Here is a 19,248-nt window from a genome sequence, read left to right on the forward strand (position 1 = left end):
TGAAACCAGACCTGTGTTGGCAAGTTTGTTTATTCTTCCTAAAGCACCTAAATCTTGAAACCCTTCTATAATGTCATCTAATTTATTGTACTCCAATTGGTTTTTCAAAGAAATTTCATCAAACATTAACACACAAATTTTTTCCCACTCATCCATTGTCTCTGTTTTTTTCTTCAACTTGTCAATTAAGGAAGTGTTTAAACCAGTTCTTAATTTTATGACACGCAACAAAGTTTGAATTGTTTTTACTGAAGGTAATATAAAGTTAAGAGATCTAATTAAAAATTTTTAACAACTAGGAGACTTATAATAAATGGCCAGAGCTAAATCCTTTTCATTGTGACTCCATTGTGAACGAGTTTTGTGTGAAAACTGCATATTAACAAAAGTGTGCACGTATTTGCTTTTATTTTCTAACAGTACCTGTATCATGAATTTGGTTGCCGATTTTCTGTTTTTTGTTGTTCTTCTACAACGCTGACTGTTCTTCTGACGGCACTTCTTCTTTAAAGCATTTACTTGATGCTCCAATTTTTTTACCTTCTCTGTCAATTCAATTTCAAGTTTTGTGGGCAAATTAATATCAAAACTGGAAATATCACTGAGACTACTACTTGATCTCTTAGGCGATCGAGTTGACCTAACCATACAATCGCCACTTGTAGATCTTTTACGTTTCGTACCTCAATAACCGTATGTAGACCATAATACTGATGGGGTATCACCTAAAATAGGTAATCATTGAAATGTATGTGTAATTAATTGAAGCAAAACAAGCATCTCCGTTATTTCTGGAGTGATACTAACAACGCATTCATATTAAAAAAAATCTCTTGATTTAATTGTATAAAAAATATATAAATCACTCAATATCAACTGATTTTATATAAAATATATTTTAATAGTATGATTCTCATTGACAAAGCGCATTAGGCAAACATAAAAATATTTACAAAGTTGAGTACTCACCTAAAGTCAGTTGCTAACTGTGCAAATTTTAGAGGAACACCATTTTTCCTTAATAACTTTCTTTGGCCACTTTGGTAAATATGTTCCACTGCAAAATGATGCTGGCAAATTACCCTCTGTTTCAGGTCACTGATATCCATCAATATAATATCAATATTTCCGCAGTTTTTTTGCCAAATTTTTGTGCGCTCTTCGTCTTTCAGGGGAAATTTAAAGAAAGATATATTATTATTTGTTCCATCGTTTCTTTCAAAACATCCCGCGTAAACACACTTATGCGTTACAGAGGCCATTTTATCTAAAATATGAGTCCTTTTTTTTAAATTCGGCTATAACTTGTCACAACACTTGTCACAGATAATACACCTATAGGGTAAGTTCGGCCCTGACACTACTCCTACCTCCTCGCAAGTCAGAGAGAGAATGAGAAATCTCGATACGGTTTTCGAGTAGCGCCATCTAGTTGTTGATACGTCTTTCGGTTACCAAGAGGTGAGCTATCTAGTGGGTGGTTTATAATCAATGGTGGGGTTAAAATAATATTTGGAACAACTTGTTCAAATAACTTTTCCAGATCAGATATCTCTAACGCGAAGCAAAACATCGGTAATTTACCGTGTTTTATTCGCGCAGTAGGCCGCGTTTTAACGACACAAACATCGGTATTACACGTTTACAATTAGACTAACTATTTTTAAAATTATATTATTATGAATTATGATGATATTATAATAATAATAATAAAGACTTTTTATTCATTTGGTATGTAAAACAAATAAGCATATAGTTACAGCACATTGAAGAATATAGGACAAAAGCAAAAAAAGTTCAACCCTATTGGGATAACATCTGGCGAAGTCTAGCTAAAGCTACTCTTACTTAACCAAATGTTAAATCCCGACGCTTCTAATTAATCTAAAAATAAACCTAAACTAACTACTTAAAAAGAAACGTAACTTCAAAAAAAAGGTGGGGAAAAAACTAAATATTAACCAAGTACTCAAAAAAAATATTTTTTTCAAACTCATCATTAAGAAAAAAAAAATTCTTTCAAAACAGCCCAACCAAAAATATGTCCATGCAGCTCAATGCACAACATAATTGTTAAGCAATGTTATTGCTTATCAAAAAGATATAAACGAAATTTATACTTGAATTGATTAATTGAATATAGTTTAATATTATGAGGAATTGAATTATACAGCTTTACTGCGTTGTAGGTAAAACTCCTTTGGAACCAAGCTGATCTATGTTGTGGCATTGTGAAAGTCTCTTTCAATCTCACGTCTCGCATATGAATTTCCTTTCTTCGGACGAGCTTTTGTTTAAGGATAGTGGAGGTGTTTGGCATCAGAAGTAACGTGTGAATAAAGTTACCTAGATGATATGTGCTTCTATTTTTCATATTAAGCCAACCGCATTCTTTTATTTTATGTGAAATGTGGTCATATTTTCTAATCCCGTAAATCAATCTACAACAGGAGTTTTGCATTTTCTGTATCCTATTCTTCTCCGCCTCCAGTAGACATGGCATAAAAATAAAATCACCATAAGAGTAATGAGACAGGACAAGGCTCTCACAAAGAAGCCTTTTTAAGTCTTTACTTAAAATGTGACGATTCATAAAAATGAGTTTCAATGATGAAAAAGCTTTTTTGTTAATGTTTTTGACATGTTCCTGAAACCTTAGATTTTCGTCAAATATAATTCCAAGGTTTCTAGCTGTGGCTGTGAATGGTAAACTAACAAGATCGATTTTTATATTTGAATTGTTTTTTACAAGTTGACGTTGGACTTCATTTGCGATACATAATAGTTTTGATTTGGTGGAATTAAGTTTTAAGTTGTGTTCGTCAGAGAGTTCTTTTATTATTTCAAGATCAGAATTAATTTTATCCAAAGCATTAAATAAATCTTCTTTATCGAAACTAAGGTACAATTGAGTGTCGTCAGCGTAAGCAACTATGCTGCAGTATTGTAAAGAGTTAATAATATCAGTAGTGTAAATTAAAAACAATAATGGAGAAAGAATTGACCCTTGGGGTACACCTGAAAGAATATTTATTGGGGTAGATTGTTTGTTATCTACAGATATTTTTTGTGTTCTATTTAATAAATAAGATTGTATTAGGTTTACAGACTCTGTCTCAAACCCATAGTATCGCAATTTTGAGCATAACAACTCATGATCTACGGTATCGAATGCTTTGGAGAAATCTAAAAGAACGAGCAGACTTATTTGACCTTTATCAGATGCTCTTAGGATCTCATCCATAACCGTTACCAAAGCAGTAGCTGTACTATAGTTTTTCCGGAATCCACATTGTTTATCAGACAGTATTTTATTGTTTGTAAAGTAAAGATATATTTGATCATATAGAATCCTTTCCAATACCTTGGAAAGGGCTGGAAGTATACTTATAATTCTTAAATCAGAGAAAGTCTGAGGATTGTTGTTTTTGGCTAATGGTTTACCAATAGCCATTTTCCATAAATAGTGAAAATATGATTTTTCTATACAAGAATTTACTATATGGAGAATATAAATATCTATGAATGGGCTACAAAGTTTAAGCATTTTAGCTGATATGTTATCTACTCCGCAAGAGTTTGTTTTAATGGAATGCAATGCCAAGTTGATGCTATTCAGTGAGATGAGCGAAAAAGCGAAATTTAGATTATTATTAAATTTGTTACTATTGTAAAATTGTACTTTATTTTTACCCTTATTAGAAACATTGGACAAATATTGTTTAAAATACTTATTAATAGCTTCGGGGTCAGCTAATTTAGGGGGAAGATCGTAGTTTTTATTAGTTCGAACATTTAAATTTTTTATTGCATTCCAAGTTTTATTTGAATTTTTTTCATAACATATATTTTCTAAGTAGTTCTTTTTGGCAGTTCTAGTTAAGTTTACAACTCTATTTCTTAGTAGTTTATAATTATCTCTGTCTTCCTGATCCTTACTTTTTTTAAATTTTTGCAACGCCTTTGATCTCTGTTTCTGCAAAAGTCTAATATCATCCGTCAACCAAGGTGCTTTATTTTTTGTTACTCGACATCTTTTATAAGGCGCATGAACATCAAAAAGTTCAATTAATAGTGTGTTAAAGTATTCGATCTTTTTGTCAATATTTGATATTCTAAAAATGTTATTCCAGTTAAGTTCGATTAAATCATTATAAAATTGTTGATAATTAAGATTTTTGAAGCAGCGATATTCTATAAATTTAGGTGGTGGTTTATGTGATTTAAGATTAAGCGTTAGATACACAAGATTGTGATCAGAAATATTATCTGTGGGAAGAGTACCTTGGTTAACAACAACGTCCGGACAATTTACAAAAACAGGATCAATAAGTGTGCTCGTTGTCCTTGTTATGCGGGTGGGTTCATTAAGAATTTTCAGTAGACCATAAGACTCAAAACAGTTTAAAATAGGAGAGTTTAAATTGAAAAAATTTATGTTTAAATCTCCCAGAATAACGATTTGATCAAGGATAGGACAAATATATGAAAAAATATTATCAAAATCAGATATAAAAGAGTTAGTCATTTTAAAGCTTTTTCCATAATCTAAAAGATATTTGTACTAAGAAAACCATAAGTTTCACTGTTTTCCATTAATTTGAAAATAAAAGGGAAAAATGCCATTTTTGACACTTAATTGTTTATAAATAAAAATGGCCGCCAGATCCTACGCAGGAAATAGTTACAATTTGCTCTTATAGGTATTACCTGTCGAAAAAACGCTTCAGTACCCTGGCTGCTCGAGTGTCACGAACAGGGTATATTTTTGTCTTATTACCGTGACCTAAATAGTAAATATGAAAGAGAACGCAGGTACCACCCTACAAGACGGTAAAATTAATAATATTTACTTTGTGATAAAATGGGTCAAAGGATATGTCCCGAAGAATAAAGACACCCAAAAAGGTTACACCCCCCGTGGTGGCGGTAAAAATATTAGTAGGTTGGTTAATTCACACATGATGTAAAAATGAAAACAGAACGTAGTTTGACCATAAAATTACCACGACACTGATCGTACCCTCGGTTGGCCAGCTGAAGGCCGCCTGAAGCGTGTCTCTTTTTTTCTTTGAAGTGTGTCACTTTACCGATACCTTGTGGCAAAACACAAGTCGATCCACAGCACAATAAATTTTAATATTTGGTATTATCTTAAGGGTCATAAATAACAATTTTTGATAGAAATTTCTCTATTTCACGTTGCGTTTAATTTATTTCACCTTGGGTTGAATCCCGTCTTCAGTTTTTATCTTTTTCTGTTAAATTTTTGTATTTCACTCAGAATGTAGTGCCACGTTCCGTGAGATTTCTTCTTAATACGGAAGAAGTAAACTTTTTCTACCTGTTATGGGTCCCCCTATTATTTGAATGAAGTGACGCCCAGCGGTCGCGTTCGTCATAAACAAAAAATAATGAGGGTCATATAGGTAAATTCGTAACAATACACATTGGAGAAAAGCATCACAAGTGTGAAAGAAGACCGAACACATCTTATGGAAAATATGTCAGTCAAATTATATAAAATTTGCATGAATAGATTCGTCTCAAAATTATACTAATTTCATAGCATTGCGCCAACTCTGAATTATGCTTAATTAGTGTGTTTAATCTCAAACATTCATTATTCATTTCTGAGAAATAAACAGATATATTTATCGCCCAGTAGATTAACAAATAATAAATATAAAATCCTCTCAAACATCATTCTTAGTAGACTAACCCCTTATGCTGATGAATGTCCTAGGAGAATATCAAGCCGGTTTTAAGGCAAACAGATCCACAATAGATCAACTATTCACGCTGAGACAGCTTCTAGAAAAGGGATGGGAGTATAACAGACCCATACACAATCTCTTCATAGACTTTCGACAGGCATATGACAGCGTAGAATGAAGCCAAGTATGGAATGCCATGGCGGAGTTCTCAATACCACAGAAACTCATTCGGATGACTAAAGTCTGAGTCTGTATGGAGGGTGGAATATCAAAAGTACGTGTAAATAATAAACTGTCTGACAGCTTGGAAATCAACAGTGGACTCAAACAGGGTGATGCGTTATCTCCACTACTTTTTAACCTTGTATTAGAGAAAGCCATGAGGTCAGCCGAAATAAAAACAGAACTGCTATCGGTTCAAGGTCCCAAGTTATTACTAGCATACGCAGATGACATTAATCTCGTTGGAGACTCCATCCTATCCACAAAAGCCATTTTCAACAAGGTGCAAGGAGCAAAAAGCGAAGTAGGGCTGAGGATTAATAAAGAGAAGACGAAATATATGTGTATAACTAGAACGACACGAAGAGACAGGATAGGACAAAATATGACGGTCAACACCTTCAATTTCGAAAGTACAACATTTTAAGTATCTGGGGGCCGTAATCACAGCTGACAACGATGTTGACACATATTGAGAACCGCTGTTCTAAACAATTTAGTCAAGGTGGACATCTATGCACACCTTCATGACACGGCACCCATATTGCCACAGCTACTTTTGTTATACATTTCTAGTTTAGCTCTTGTTTTGTAAGCCAATTATTTTTCTATTATTAGTATATATTGCTTACTTCAGTTATTTTTTATTTTAGATTATTCCCAGAAGAACCGAGTGGAAATTATAAGAACGTTACCTACATTTTCATGTAAAAAACAACGACCTATGAAGAAGCCTAAACGAAGTCTAAACTATGAAGATTCTGCTTGCCCTGAAGATTTCTCTGGCATAAATAATTTAAACAAAAATACAATCGTTCAGACTGAAGAAAGGCTTTACAAATGTGAATTTTGTCTTAAACAGTTTGCTACAACATTTAATTTGAAAATACACTTGAGAGTGCACACTGGAGAGAAGCCTTACAAGTGTGAAATTTGTTCTAAGGGGTTTACACAAGCAAGTACATTGAAAATCCATTTGAGAATACACACTGGTGAAAAGCCTTACAAGTGTGAAATTTGTTTTAAGCAGTTTAGTTTAGCAGGGAATTTGAAAATGCATTTGACAATACACACTGGAGAAAAGCCTTACCATTGTGAAATTTGTTTTAAACAATTTAGTCACGATGGGGACTTGAAAAAGCATTTAAGAATACACACTGGAGAGAAGCCTTACAAGTGTGAAATTTGTTCTAATAGGTTTACAGAAGCAAGTAAATTGAAAATCCATTTGAGAATACACAGTGGAGAAAAGCCTTACCAGTGTGAAATTTGTTTGGCGCAGTTTAGTCAAGGTGGACATTTGAAAAGTCATTTAAGAATACACACTGGAGAGAAGCCTTACAAGTGTGAAATTTGTTCTAAGGGGTTTACAGAAGCAAGTAAATTGAAAATGCATTTGAGAATACACAGTGGAGAAAAGCCTTACCAGTGTGAACTTTGTTTTAAGCAGTTTATTCATTTAACTAGTTTGAAACGGCATTTGAGACTGCACACTGAAGAAAAGCCCTACCAGTGTAAAATTTGTTTTAAGCAATTTATTCATTTAACTAGTTTGAAACGGCATTTGAGACTGCACACCGATGAAAAGCCTTAACAGTGCGAAATTTGTTTTAAGGAATTTCGTCTAGCAGACAGTTTGAAAAAGCATTTGAGAATGCTCACTTAAGAAAAGCCTTACAAGTGTGAAATTTGTTCTAAGCCAGATTTGTTTAATTTTTTTTTATGTTTTGTTTATCAACGACTCAGTTTAATATTGCAAATTGACCTTGACCATAACCATTGCAAACTACCATTGTGAGAATTGTTTACATGAATTTCCCGAAAGTGACAAATATAATAAGCTTCGTTGTTTTGGGGAATGTCAGCGAAATGTATGTATGCGATGTTCCGGATTCAACAAGACCATCACCAAAACTCTCCTGGACCCAAAGAATTCAAATTTAAGATTTTTCTGTTCACTATGTGATTCGCCAAGCCTCAGATATTTAAATGAAAAAATAACAAATCTATCAAAAAATCAGATACCACAAGAGAACTTTAATGCCTTGATTCAACTAACTAAAAAAGTGACTGACAGTTTGCCTGTTTTCACGGAGACATACGATTTATTAACAAAAAATGATGGCAAATTGGATTACCTTACAAAAAAAATTGAGGAGATACATAAATGAAATAGCCTGCTGAATCCTGAATATCTTTTAAAATCTATTCGGCAGATGCAACAAGATATCTTAATATATATCGTCAGTTTTTTTCGGCTGTTACGATGAGACTATTAAGGTTCAAGTTGAAGACTCAAATTCATCCGAGATAAAATTGGGATTACAAAGTCTATCTGCAAACATCAGCGAAATATCTCATCAGATGAGTAATCTTTCCAACAAGCTACCTGCTATACAAACTGAAAAGGAGGTATCAAAAAAAAAGATAGTGTATGTCACTTCAAGCACCCAAACTGAAGATCCTCAACATTTCCAAACCTGTCCAGAAAGAAAGTCACAAATTTCAGAAGATAAGTGCCACTTTGTTGTTATTAGTAACATAGCACCAGCATACACCCCCATACAAATAGTTCACTACATTAAAGAGAGGCTAGGTATTAAGGATTATATCAGATGTTACGCACTCCTTAAAGACGCCAACACAGCAACTGGTTCCTCATTCAAAATAGGCATAAAATCTAGAACATATATCGACTTATTATTTAATAAGGAAATTTGGCCACCTGGTGTCAACATTAAATGGTCTACAGAATCATCATACTCTGAACCAAAGACTTCAACTGAACAAAATATGTATCCGAAGTACATCAGAAGCCCGGTTAGCTTGGAAAATCCAATTTCCATTCCAAGCAACAACAAAACAAGCAGGCCATCACAATTTGCAAATCTCAAGAGCCTTTCCGTTCCCATATCAATTTTATTAAAAAAGATACTTTGGAACCATCTATAAATTTGGATCCATTAACACCACCAAGAGTTAGACTAACTAATACCTCGAACAGTCGATATCTTCTTGCAAGATTAAGGGAACCGGATATCTTAAAAGCAATTAAAATACATCTTGCTTTTCTACATGATCAGCCTGCTTCTGTATTTTATGATGGATACACCAACACCAGCGTGAAACTCTTTTTGGCTTCAGAAGGACTACCTAGGAAGACTGAAGAACTACGAAAAGTTCTTCTAGAATTAAACCATGCCTATGGAATTGGACCAGCTGAAGTGGAAGCTGATCTTGCCGCTTATAGGTCCTTTCTCACTTCGGAAAGGATTATACACCTACAAAAGTCAAGGGAATGCCACCGAAGTTATTACTCCACTGGCACTCCAAAGCGAAATTTTTAAATAACACGACGTGTTCTGAGGGACTAGAAACCTCAAATTATTTTAGTGATGACAACTTTGGCATGGTTCTGATTGATTAATATTCGTTCTATAAGAAATAAAACTGATGAATTATTTTTGTTTCTGGAGGAATTAGGATTTCCCCCGATAGTTGCGATTACAGAGCATTGGCTTGAAGTCAATGAGCCTTTTTTTGTAGAAAAATATACCACAATTGCCAGGTATGATCGTCCAAGTTCGGCTCACGGAGGGACCCTGATTTTATCCAGAAATAATGATTTTTCTGTAGTAACCAAATATGACTTTTTGTTAGGTGAATCCTTCTTTGAGTTTTCCTTAGTTTATAATAAAAATCTCAATCTTTACATTATTTGCATTTTTAGATCACCTGACTCTACCGTGGAACTATTTTTTCAGAACCTGCTAAATTTGTTAGATGACCTGCCTCATAAAAGCAGAAAAATTATATGCGGTGATTTTAACATTAATTATGCTGCTGCTTGTGCTACCCAAGTGTCCCTGACTAACATATTTGAATCGTATAGTCTCTCAAGGCACGTTAATTCTCCTACAAGGATTACAAAAACTACATCTACCATAATCGATTATATTGTCTCAGATTTCTCACCACTCGATGTCTGCTCTACAGTTATTAATGCGGGACTATCTGTTCATGAAGCAGTATATACGAGGTTTAACATCTTCAGCAAACCCTCCTCACAAACCCGACGTTTAGGTAGGATTTTTTCCGCCGGGAGTTTTCGTAAATTCCAAAATTTATGCTTGAATTCTGAGTGGCACTTTCCTTCTATAGACGTGGACTATAATTTCAATGTTTTTCTAGAAGAGCTTCTCCGCATCTTCAATAAGGCATTTCCTTTAATTCCTATTAAGCCAAAGCATCGGAAACCTTGGGTTACGAAAGATATCCGCATATCAGCCAAGAATATGCGTTCACTACTATACATCAAAAAATTTACTACCAATGTTTCTGTCATTGAATATATCACGAAGTACAGGACAACATATCTAAAACTTGTCAAATCAGCTAAAAAAGCATATTATCAAAATCGTTTGGGAAGCTCTAAAAATGTTGCAAAAGAAACTTGGTCAATAATAAACGATCTTCGAAATAAAACTCACACAACTCAATCATTTTCCCTTCCAAATCCTGAAAGTCTAGACGACTACTTCGTTAATGTGAGTAAAAATATAACATCAACTATTCTGCCGCAACAAGATCCCATTTCCTGTCTTCCTAATTCAAGAAAGGTCTCGAATTCATTATTTTTAAGACCAGTCGATAACTCTAAACTGATACAAACAATCAATAGTATCAAAAGCAAATCATCCTGTAGTACTGATGGACTGTCTATAAAAATTTTCTCTAATCTCACAGAAAATGTGTTGGAAATCCTCGTCTCACTAATTAATGATTCGTTCGAAAAAGGTAAATTTCCAGAGTGCCTAAAGACAGCCATTATTATTCCTCTTCATAAGGGTGGTGAAAAATCTGATGCCTGCAACTATAGACCTATTGCCTTACTACCGGTACTCTCCAAAATTATTGAGCGACTCGTTAAATCTCGACTTATGTCCTTTATCCTTGATAACAACATTTTATCACAGAATCAGTTCGGCTTTTTAACTAGTAAATGTACCACCGATGCCATGTTTTCTGTACTGCATGAGGTTTACCAAGCTCTAAACAATAAGCTTTATACTGCCACTGTTTTCTGCGACTATGCCAAAGCTTTTGATTGTGTAAATCATGCCATCTTGATTAAAAAACTAAATTTCTATGGAATTCGAATTCGAGGTATTTCTTTGAATTGGTTCCAATCATACTTGAATAATAGGAACAACTTGTTAGAGCAAATGATACTGACTCTAGTCTCAAAAATATTGTATGTGGTGTACCACAAGGTTCAGTATTGGGTCCTTTTCGGTTCCTTATCTTTATAAATGACATCACTAATTTAAAAATCGATGGGAAAATTTTTCTTTTTGCTGATGACACCAGTATCACTTAAAGCACCTCAACTATTGCCTCTCTTCACGAAACTATAACTTCGGATCTACTGACGATAAAGACCTGTTCTGACTCTATTCAGTACCATGGATTCTGTAAAATTTCTTGGTATTTTTATAGACAGCAATCTCAAATGGTCCCTTCATATCCATTCGTTAAGTAAGAAACTCGCCTCAGCTTGCTATGCAATAAGATCTGTCTCAAGGGAACTCAATTTAGCATCATCTAAAATAACATATTTTTCGTTGTTCGAGTCGCATCTTCGATATGGTCTTCCTTTTTGGGGTTCTAGTACAGCTGCTCAATTTGATGTTATTTTTAAATTGCAAAAAAGAGCAATAAGATATCTGTTTGGCCTCAGAAGATCTACGCATTGCAGAAGTTACTTCAGAGATCACGGAATTTTAACACTTCCGTCTTTATATATTCTAGAAACGGTTTGTTTAATTCGTAAACACCTTCATGTCTTTCCAGCAAGGCCCAATCATCTTTACTCAACCATAAATTCAATCTTTCATATTTATTTACCGATTCCATCTACTGACTTAGTAAAGAAATCTATATTATATTCCGCAAAGAAACTTTACAACCATCTCCCGTTACAACTTAAATCTGCAACATCTTTCATCCAAAAGTGCATAAACATGTCAAAATAAGTATATTCGGGCCAGATTTTGTTACTCGGGGGTTTTTGAGTCGCTGAGGACGAATACGCCATCAGAACTGACCATCGGGGCACCTGGTGTCCAGGTTCACTGCTAAGGCACGTCATCTAGAGTTTAGAGGGTTTTCGGCACTAAATTTATGCAAACAGATTACTCGGGAGTTTTTGGGGTAGCTGAGCAAAAATACGCCATCAAAACCGACCCCCCGTTGCACCTGATGCCCAAAAACCCTCCAAACTCCTGAAAATAGCATGCCTTAGCATTGTGTACCAGGTGGTCGGGAGGTCGGTTCTGATGGCGTATTCGTGTTCATCAGCACCCAAACCCCCGTATAATCCGTTTGCATTAATTTAGTACCAAAATCCCTCGAAACTCCAGAAGATGACGTGCTACAGCAGTGACACTGGGCAATAGGGGCTACGGGGGTCGGTTTTGATGTCATATTCGTATTTAGCGACTCCACAAACCTCCAAGTAAACTGATTGCATCAATTTAGGGCCGTTAGCCCTCGAACCTCCAGATGACGTGCCCTAGCAGTGACCCTGGGCACCAGGTGCACCAGGGTTCTGATAGCGTAGTCATCATCTTCAGCGACCTCAAAAATCACGCGAGTAACAAAACTTGGCCCTTAATATGCTTATTTTGACATGTTTATGCACTTTTTAATGCATGTTAAGAACTTTTAAAAGCAATTATTAATTAGACATTTCAACCCATTTTTCTATTGTAGACTTTTTTCCTGACATCATCCTGAACACAATGCAAAACTAACAAGTCTCTAGGTGGTGTATTTAAAAATCGATTTATTCCGGTGTTTTTAGTGCTAAATGCACTGGTCTAAAGGAATAGTCGCAGTAAATGCCAATTATTTATACATTTGGTTTGACCGCCTCTGCAAGTATAGACAAGTATGTACTTCGCAAGTGTGCGAATAATCGTGATCCCTATGACTCAGGTAATTTTTACCGACAACAGTTGGAAGACGAACGAGTGGCAACGAGTGACAAATAATTGTATGTACAAGTAACCCACTCACACGACATAGCAAGTATAAGCAAATGACGATTATTCGCCAAGTACACGAGTCGTTTGAGTCCGGTTGTACAAGTGTGAAATTTGTTTGACGCACTTTAGTAAAGCAGAGACTTTGATATGTCATTTGAGAATACTGTTGCGCGATTGACTTTACTATTTATTTATTATTATTTTTATTTTTAACCACACTTATATTTAAATAAAAATACTTAATAATATTATTTTATTTACAAACACTAACTTTACAAATCAATAAACACTTAACATTTAACTACGATATCTACTTTATTTTATACGTTACCACGGCTTTATTAAAGATTAAACGTAACATATTCACAAACTAAACATATAGATCATCCCAAACCCTTTTTTCAGTGCGTCACAGATCGAATTTTCTCGTAACGCATTACAGTTGGAATAGAAGTGACAGAGAAAAACGTACCTCTGTGATTATTATAGTACATTGAACTTATGTATTCCTTGACGGGTATTTGCATATTAAAACGACTTATAGTTATAGATGTATAATTGGTTGGCGATTACAATACTCTAAATAGATAACCAATCAATGGGCGCGTTCACCAGACACCAGCGACGCTAAACTATAAAATTTGACAAAAAAATTTTCGTTTTGATTGATATTTTCAATCTCTTTCCGCCATGTTGGATCCGTCATTTTGTTTTCTCAGAAAAAATAATATTAGATTCGTATTCGTAATCAGCGATGCCAAAAACGAAAGTAATTCCGAAGTGTATAAACAATATACGCTTTTAAATGTTCATGACCACGTTTTAGGCATCACAGTGTGACGTCCAGCGGTCGCGTTCGTCATAAACAAATATTGAGGGTCATCAGGGCCGTGCGGTGCTATGATGCGGCGAGGCAGTCGCATCAGGCGGCACCACAAGGGGGTGGCATAAACAGTAAAATAAAAAAAATGTCAGATTAAGTAAAAATGTTGTCAGAAACTATAGAAAAAATGAAAAGTTACAGACAATATGGCTAATGACCAAATGAAAATTTAACGAAATTGCAGAAAATTTTGTTCCGAATTTCCAGCTGAAAGTGAAATTCGAGCCAGGAGAAAAAAGCGTTTATTTGACTACGAAAAATCTGTGGACGATCTCTTAACAGAGGAAGCTAAATTTGAAATAAATTTGTTCATCTATATTTTAGACATTGCCGTTAATGCTTTGATTGATCGATTTTCGCTTCTAGAAACCCATAAAATTTTAAATTTTTATAAATGATATTTTTGAATTGAGGGAAATAGATGATGAAACACTAGAAAAATATTGTATGAATCTTCATTAAATAATTTCAATAGAGAAAGAAAAAAAATCTGATGATAATGATCTTCTAAAAGAATTGCGTGATATATTTCAAATGATACCATACATACTCCATGAAAACTTTAGAGGTTTTGAACTATTTGTGCCAAAATGAAATCATTTGTTTATACCCAAATGTAGTTGTAAACTAAGAATTACTCCCTGTCTCGGTAGCTAGTGGGGAAAGAAGTTTTTCAAAATTAAAAACTATTTACGAAGCTCCGTAAGACAAACAAAACTAAAAAATTTAGCACTTATTTCAATAGAGTTCTCACTAGCTGCTACACCTATCTATCCCCACTAGACTACACCAATCTGATTGACGAGTTTGCCAAAATTAAAGTCATAAGAGTAAAATATAATTTTTGTAAATGTTACTTAAGAGCATAAACGCAAAATTTGCGTGCAACGCTTTTTAAATGCATTCATTTTTTTTTCGAATCCTCATCTAGTTTCGAAACTAATAAATATTTTTGAAAAATTTAAACGCTGATTGAAAGAATACATTATAACGAGGGCTGAAAGTCCCTTAGAACAAACAAAAGGTTTCTTTTGAATAAAATATTTGAAATTAAAAATTACACTCAATTCTCTTTTTTTTACCCTGTAACTGTAACCTATTCAAATAGAAATTATAGAGATTTTCAGGGACTTTCGCCACTAGGTAATAATGTAATCTTTTATTCTGCATTTATATTTTTCAAAAATACTAATTAGTTTTCTCAGGATACGAAAAAAATGAACGCATTTAAAAAGCATTACAAGCAAATTTTGCGCCTACCCACTTAATGTAGTGTTAATACATATATTTCATTTAATTTAAAGTATGTTTTTTAAAATAAAAATTTTCGTTCATTTTGTGTAGGTTCTTTTAGTAAAAATAAAAGTTAAATTTCAATAATATTTAAGGGGCGGCATTTCGAAGACTTGCATCATATTGAAAAGATGTACCCCAAGGCTCTGAGGGTCATTTAGGTAATTTCGTAACAATACACACTGGAGAAAATCCTCACATGTGTGAAAGGACACCGCACACATCTTATGTCACTCAAATTAAATAAAATTTATATGATTAGATTCGTCTCGAAATTATACTAATTTCATATCATTGCGCCAACGCTGAATTTTGCTTAATTAGGGCGTAAATTGATATAAATAAATCTAAAATCAAATGGTAGTGTACGTGAGTCAAAGAGAGAGAAAATATGTTGTAATTCGCCAGCTCGTAAATCTTTCTACAAAAGGTTTAATCTTATCGATAATAAAGTAGGTACAGGGTGTCTGCGTAACTTGGAACCATATGGGAAACTTTTTTAATATCAATTTTACGAAAAAAAGTCATTCTTTATAAAGTGCTCTGCATAGTCTAAAACCTAAGATGCAATCATCAGATATCAAATTTTGTCAACAGTATACGAGGTATGTCAAAAAATATGAATTTCGCTCGAGAGCAAACTACCTTTATATTTCAAAATATCAAAAAATTTCAAATATGCAATAACCGCCTTCTACTTGAAAAAAAAAATCTGAAATTTTCCTAAATTACCGATTCCAAACATCATTTTTATTTATTAGACATGTAATAACTCTTTTATTAATAATTTTAGGAAAAAAAGTTATTCTTCACAAAAATCTATGCATGGTCTAAACCTCAAGATGCAGCCATCAGTTATCCAAGTTTGTTAATTTTATACGAGGTGTGTCAAATAATATGAATTTAGGAATAATTTAGAAATTCTTTATAAATTCATATTATTTGACACACCTCGTATAAAATTAACAAACTTGGATAACTGATGGTTGCATCTTCAGGTTTAAACCATGCATAGATTTTTGTGAAGAATAACTTTTTTCCTAAAATTATTAATAAAAGAGTTATTACATGTCTAATAAATAAAAATGATGTTCGGAATCGGTAATTTAGGAAAATTTCAGATTTTTTTTTTCAAGTAGAAGGCGGTTATTGCATATTTGAATATGGTTTTTAATTACAAATAACTTTTCATAATAAAATTTTTTGATATTTTGAAATATAAAGGCACTTTACTCTTCAGCGAAATTCATATTTTTTGACATACCTCGTATACTGTTGACAAAATTTGATATCTGATAATTGCATCTTAGGTTTTAGACTATGCAGAGCACTTTATAAAGAATGACTTTTTTTCGTAAAATTGATATTAAAAAAGTTTCCCATATGGTTCCAAGTTACGCAGACACCCTGTATAATGTTAATCAGTTGCACAAAAGTATATTGTTCGTCTAATCGGCTTAACTGACAATGGGAAACTATTTTCAATAGTATTTATGAATGACAGTTTTATTAACTTCCAAAATGTGATTTCGATAAACTTTAATAATTACAATTTACGCCAGGGCTGCTTTATCCATTAGGCAATGTAGGCAGCTGCCTAGGGCGGCAAATTGTGAGAGGGCGGCACAGGGGCTTGAAATTTTGATTGGGGGGGCAAGCATTATATAATATATTATGATGTAATGATGAAAACTGAAAGTATTTTTTGTAAATTTCAGTCATTTTCAGTTTCAGGGGAGGGGGCAACTGCCTCCCCTAACCCTATCAAATGACGCCCCATGGGGCGGCAAAAATACTGTACAACAAATATTTGTATTTAAAAATTAAAATCGAATAACAAATATGTATATTCATCATTCATCCATCAATGAAATAGAAGTGGGCGTTCGTTTCTAAATAAAAGAAATTGCATTCATATCAAAAATAAAACAAACATAGCATTCTGTTATCTTTAAACCTAACACTATCCATCCAAAAAGAACGGAAGTCATAAATTTCGTGATTATTGGGCCGCCAGAAGCTCCGCAAAGACGGTGAATTGACTGATCACATCAATATTGCACATATTGCAGAAACTAAAGATTACCAGTAGGAAATCGAGTTAGAGTTGGGATTTTCAAACTGTATTATTACAAGGAGATAACATTCGTGTCGTCGCACTGATATAATACTCCAGCCAGGGAAATAAGCAAGAAATAGACCATGTTCGGGACAATGAAATTAATATCAAGGTAGCTGACTACTTTTTTAGTTATTGTGGACTTGACCTATAGGATGAAAACCATAATGTTTCCTGCCTAGAGTTCGTGTTTTTTAATTATTAACAATTTGGTGCAATCAACGCGATTTTTCCATTTTTTGCACTCAATTAAAAAGCTAAATAGTTGACATAAAATTACAAAATTTATTTTTTTAGAACATTGAAAAACCTTCAAAATGACGATTTTTGAAAGTCAAAAAGTTAATTTGTTGCTTCGTAAACTGCAAAATAACTGAAAATCGTTATTTATTAATAACTTTCCTAAAACTAACTTAGAACTGTAGTGTTTCGCTTTACTCAAAGTTGGGTATTGGGGTACATAAACTCCCAAAATTTGAGACCGATCCATTAATTAGTTTAAAAGTTAGGTATTCTATTTGTTTATCCCAGAGACCTTTGTTTTGCAATAACAAATGACAGAAAATAATGAAGATAGGATAATTCTGCGTATGCCAAATGAAAGTAGAAAAGTGATCCTATCAAAATATATTAAGAAAAGATAAAAAATTATCTAATATAGTAAAAAATACTAGTTTATAAACATTTACAATAACTTTAAAAATTTTGTCCGTAGAAAACATCTTCTTACATAGGTATTCGGAAAGATGATATTTTACTCGAATTTTTAAAAATGTAGTTCAAATGATGATTAATCATAGTAAGTGAAGGGGGAGCTTCTGCGTTGATTGCACTAAATTGTTAATAATTAAAAAACGACCGCGAACTCTAGGCAGGAAACATGTACGTTTTCATCCTATAGGTCAACAATTAAAACAGTTGTCAGCTACCTGGCGGGAGCCGAAAAATGCAAGAGTTCAAAAACTAAAAAAGCAACTTAAAACTACTACCATTTTCTATATCTTGGGATCTACTCAATGAATTTTGATATTTCTTCTTTTAATTTGTATGTACTTTTGTGTAAATTACAAATATGCAATTTGTCTAGACATTTATTAATTAATAAACAGTCTAATTTTTTAAATAATTTTTGAAAAAATAATATTTTCTCAAAAATCCATTTTTTGTAATGATACTATCATTATTAATCATAGAAAAAGTTAAGGTATATTTTAATGAATAAATTATGTTCAATAAATTATTATTTAATAAAAATAATTTATTTATTAAAATATACTTTAACTTTTTCTATAATCATTAATAGTAATATCAGTTGATTCAAAAAATGACATAACCCAGACATCCAAAGTGAAAGTTATCCTCGAACACCAAATTGTTCTATATCGTCCATATAATGTTCAGAAAAAAGGTATTGAGCGTCGGGTTTGGGGGGGAGAGGGGGGAGAAGTCGGTAAATTCGTAGTTTTTTACGTTTTTCGTCAATATTTCTAAAACTATGAGGTTTAGCATGAACAACATTTTATACAAAAATGTTCTACAATAAATTTGAAATAAAAAATGTCCTATACATAATCCTTCTAAAATGAACGATTCCAAAGTTACGGAGGTAGTATAGTATAATTGGTCCAAAAAAAGGCCTAACCTAGACATCCAAAGTTAAAGTTTTCCTCCAACACCAAATTGTTCTATATGATCCACATATTGTTCAGTAAAAAGTTACACCATTTTGAGCTTCCGTTTTGTGGGGGAGATGGGGGAGAAGTCGGTAAATTAGTTATTTCTTGACGTTTTTCGTCAATATTTCTAAAACTATGTTTAAGTGTAAACAATGTTATATACAAAAACGTTCTACATAAAATTTAAAACAAAAATGGTCCTATCCTTAATTGTTATAAAATCAACGGTTCCAGAGTTACGGAGGGTGAAATGTGGAGGTTTTCGATACATTTTATATTTTTTGGGCAA

General features: G+C 33.3%; 1 protein-coding gene across 3 annotated transcripts in view; it reads left to right on the plus strand.

The window, feature by feature from the left end:
* Positions 1-19,248, plus strand: part of LOC126888230 (zinc finger protein 239-like) — a 73,878-nt gene that overhangs the window by 51,376 nt on the left and 3,254 nt on the right. Inside the window, exon 5 of one of the 3 annotated variants that reach the window (XR_007699463.1) lies at positions 6,593-9,599. The exons of 1 other annotated variant lie outside the window; for it this stretch is intronic. Coding sequence is in view for 1 of the 2 variants with exons in the window: in XM_050656300.1 (XP_050512257.1) it covers positions 6,593-6,792 (200 nt within the window). In the remaining variant the exon portion in view is untranslated. The remainder of the gene's footprint in view (positions 1-6,592; positions 9,600-19,248) is intronic. One more of the 3 variants, XM_050656300.1, reaches the window with a different exon arrangement.

Source organism: Diabrotica virgifera, chromosome 7 (assembly GCF_917563875.1).
Source record: "Diabrotica virgifera virgifera chromosome 7, PGI_DIABVI_V3a".
NCBI lineage: Eukaryota > Metazoa > Arthropoda > Insecta > Coleoptera > Chrysomelidae > Diabrotica > Diabrotica virgifera.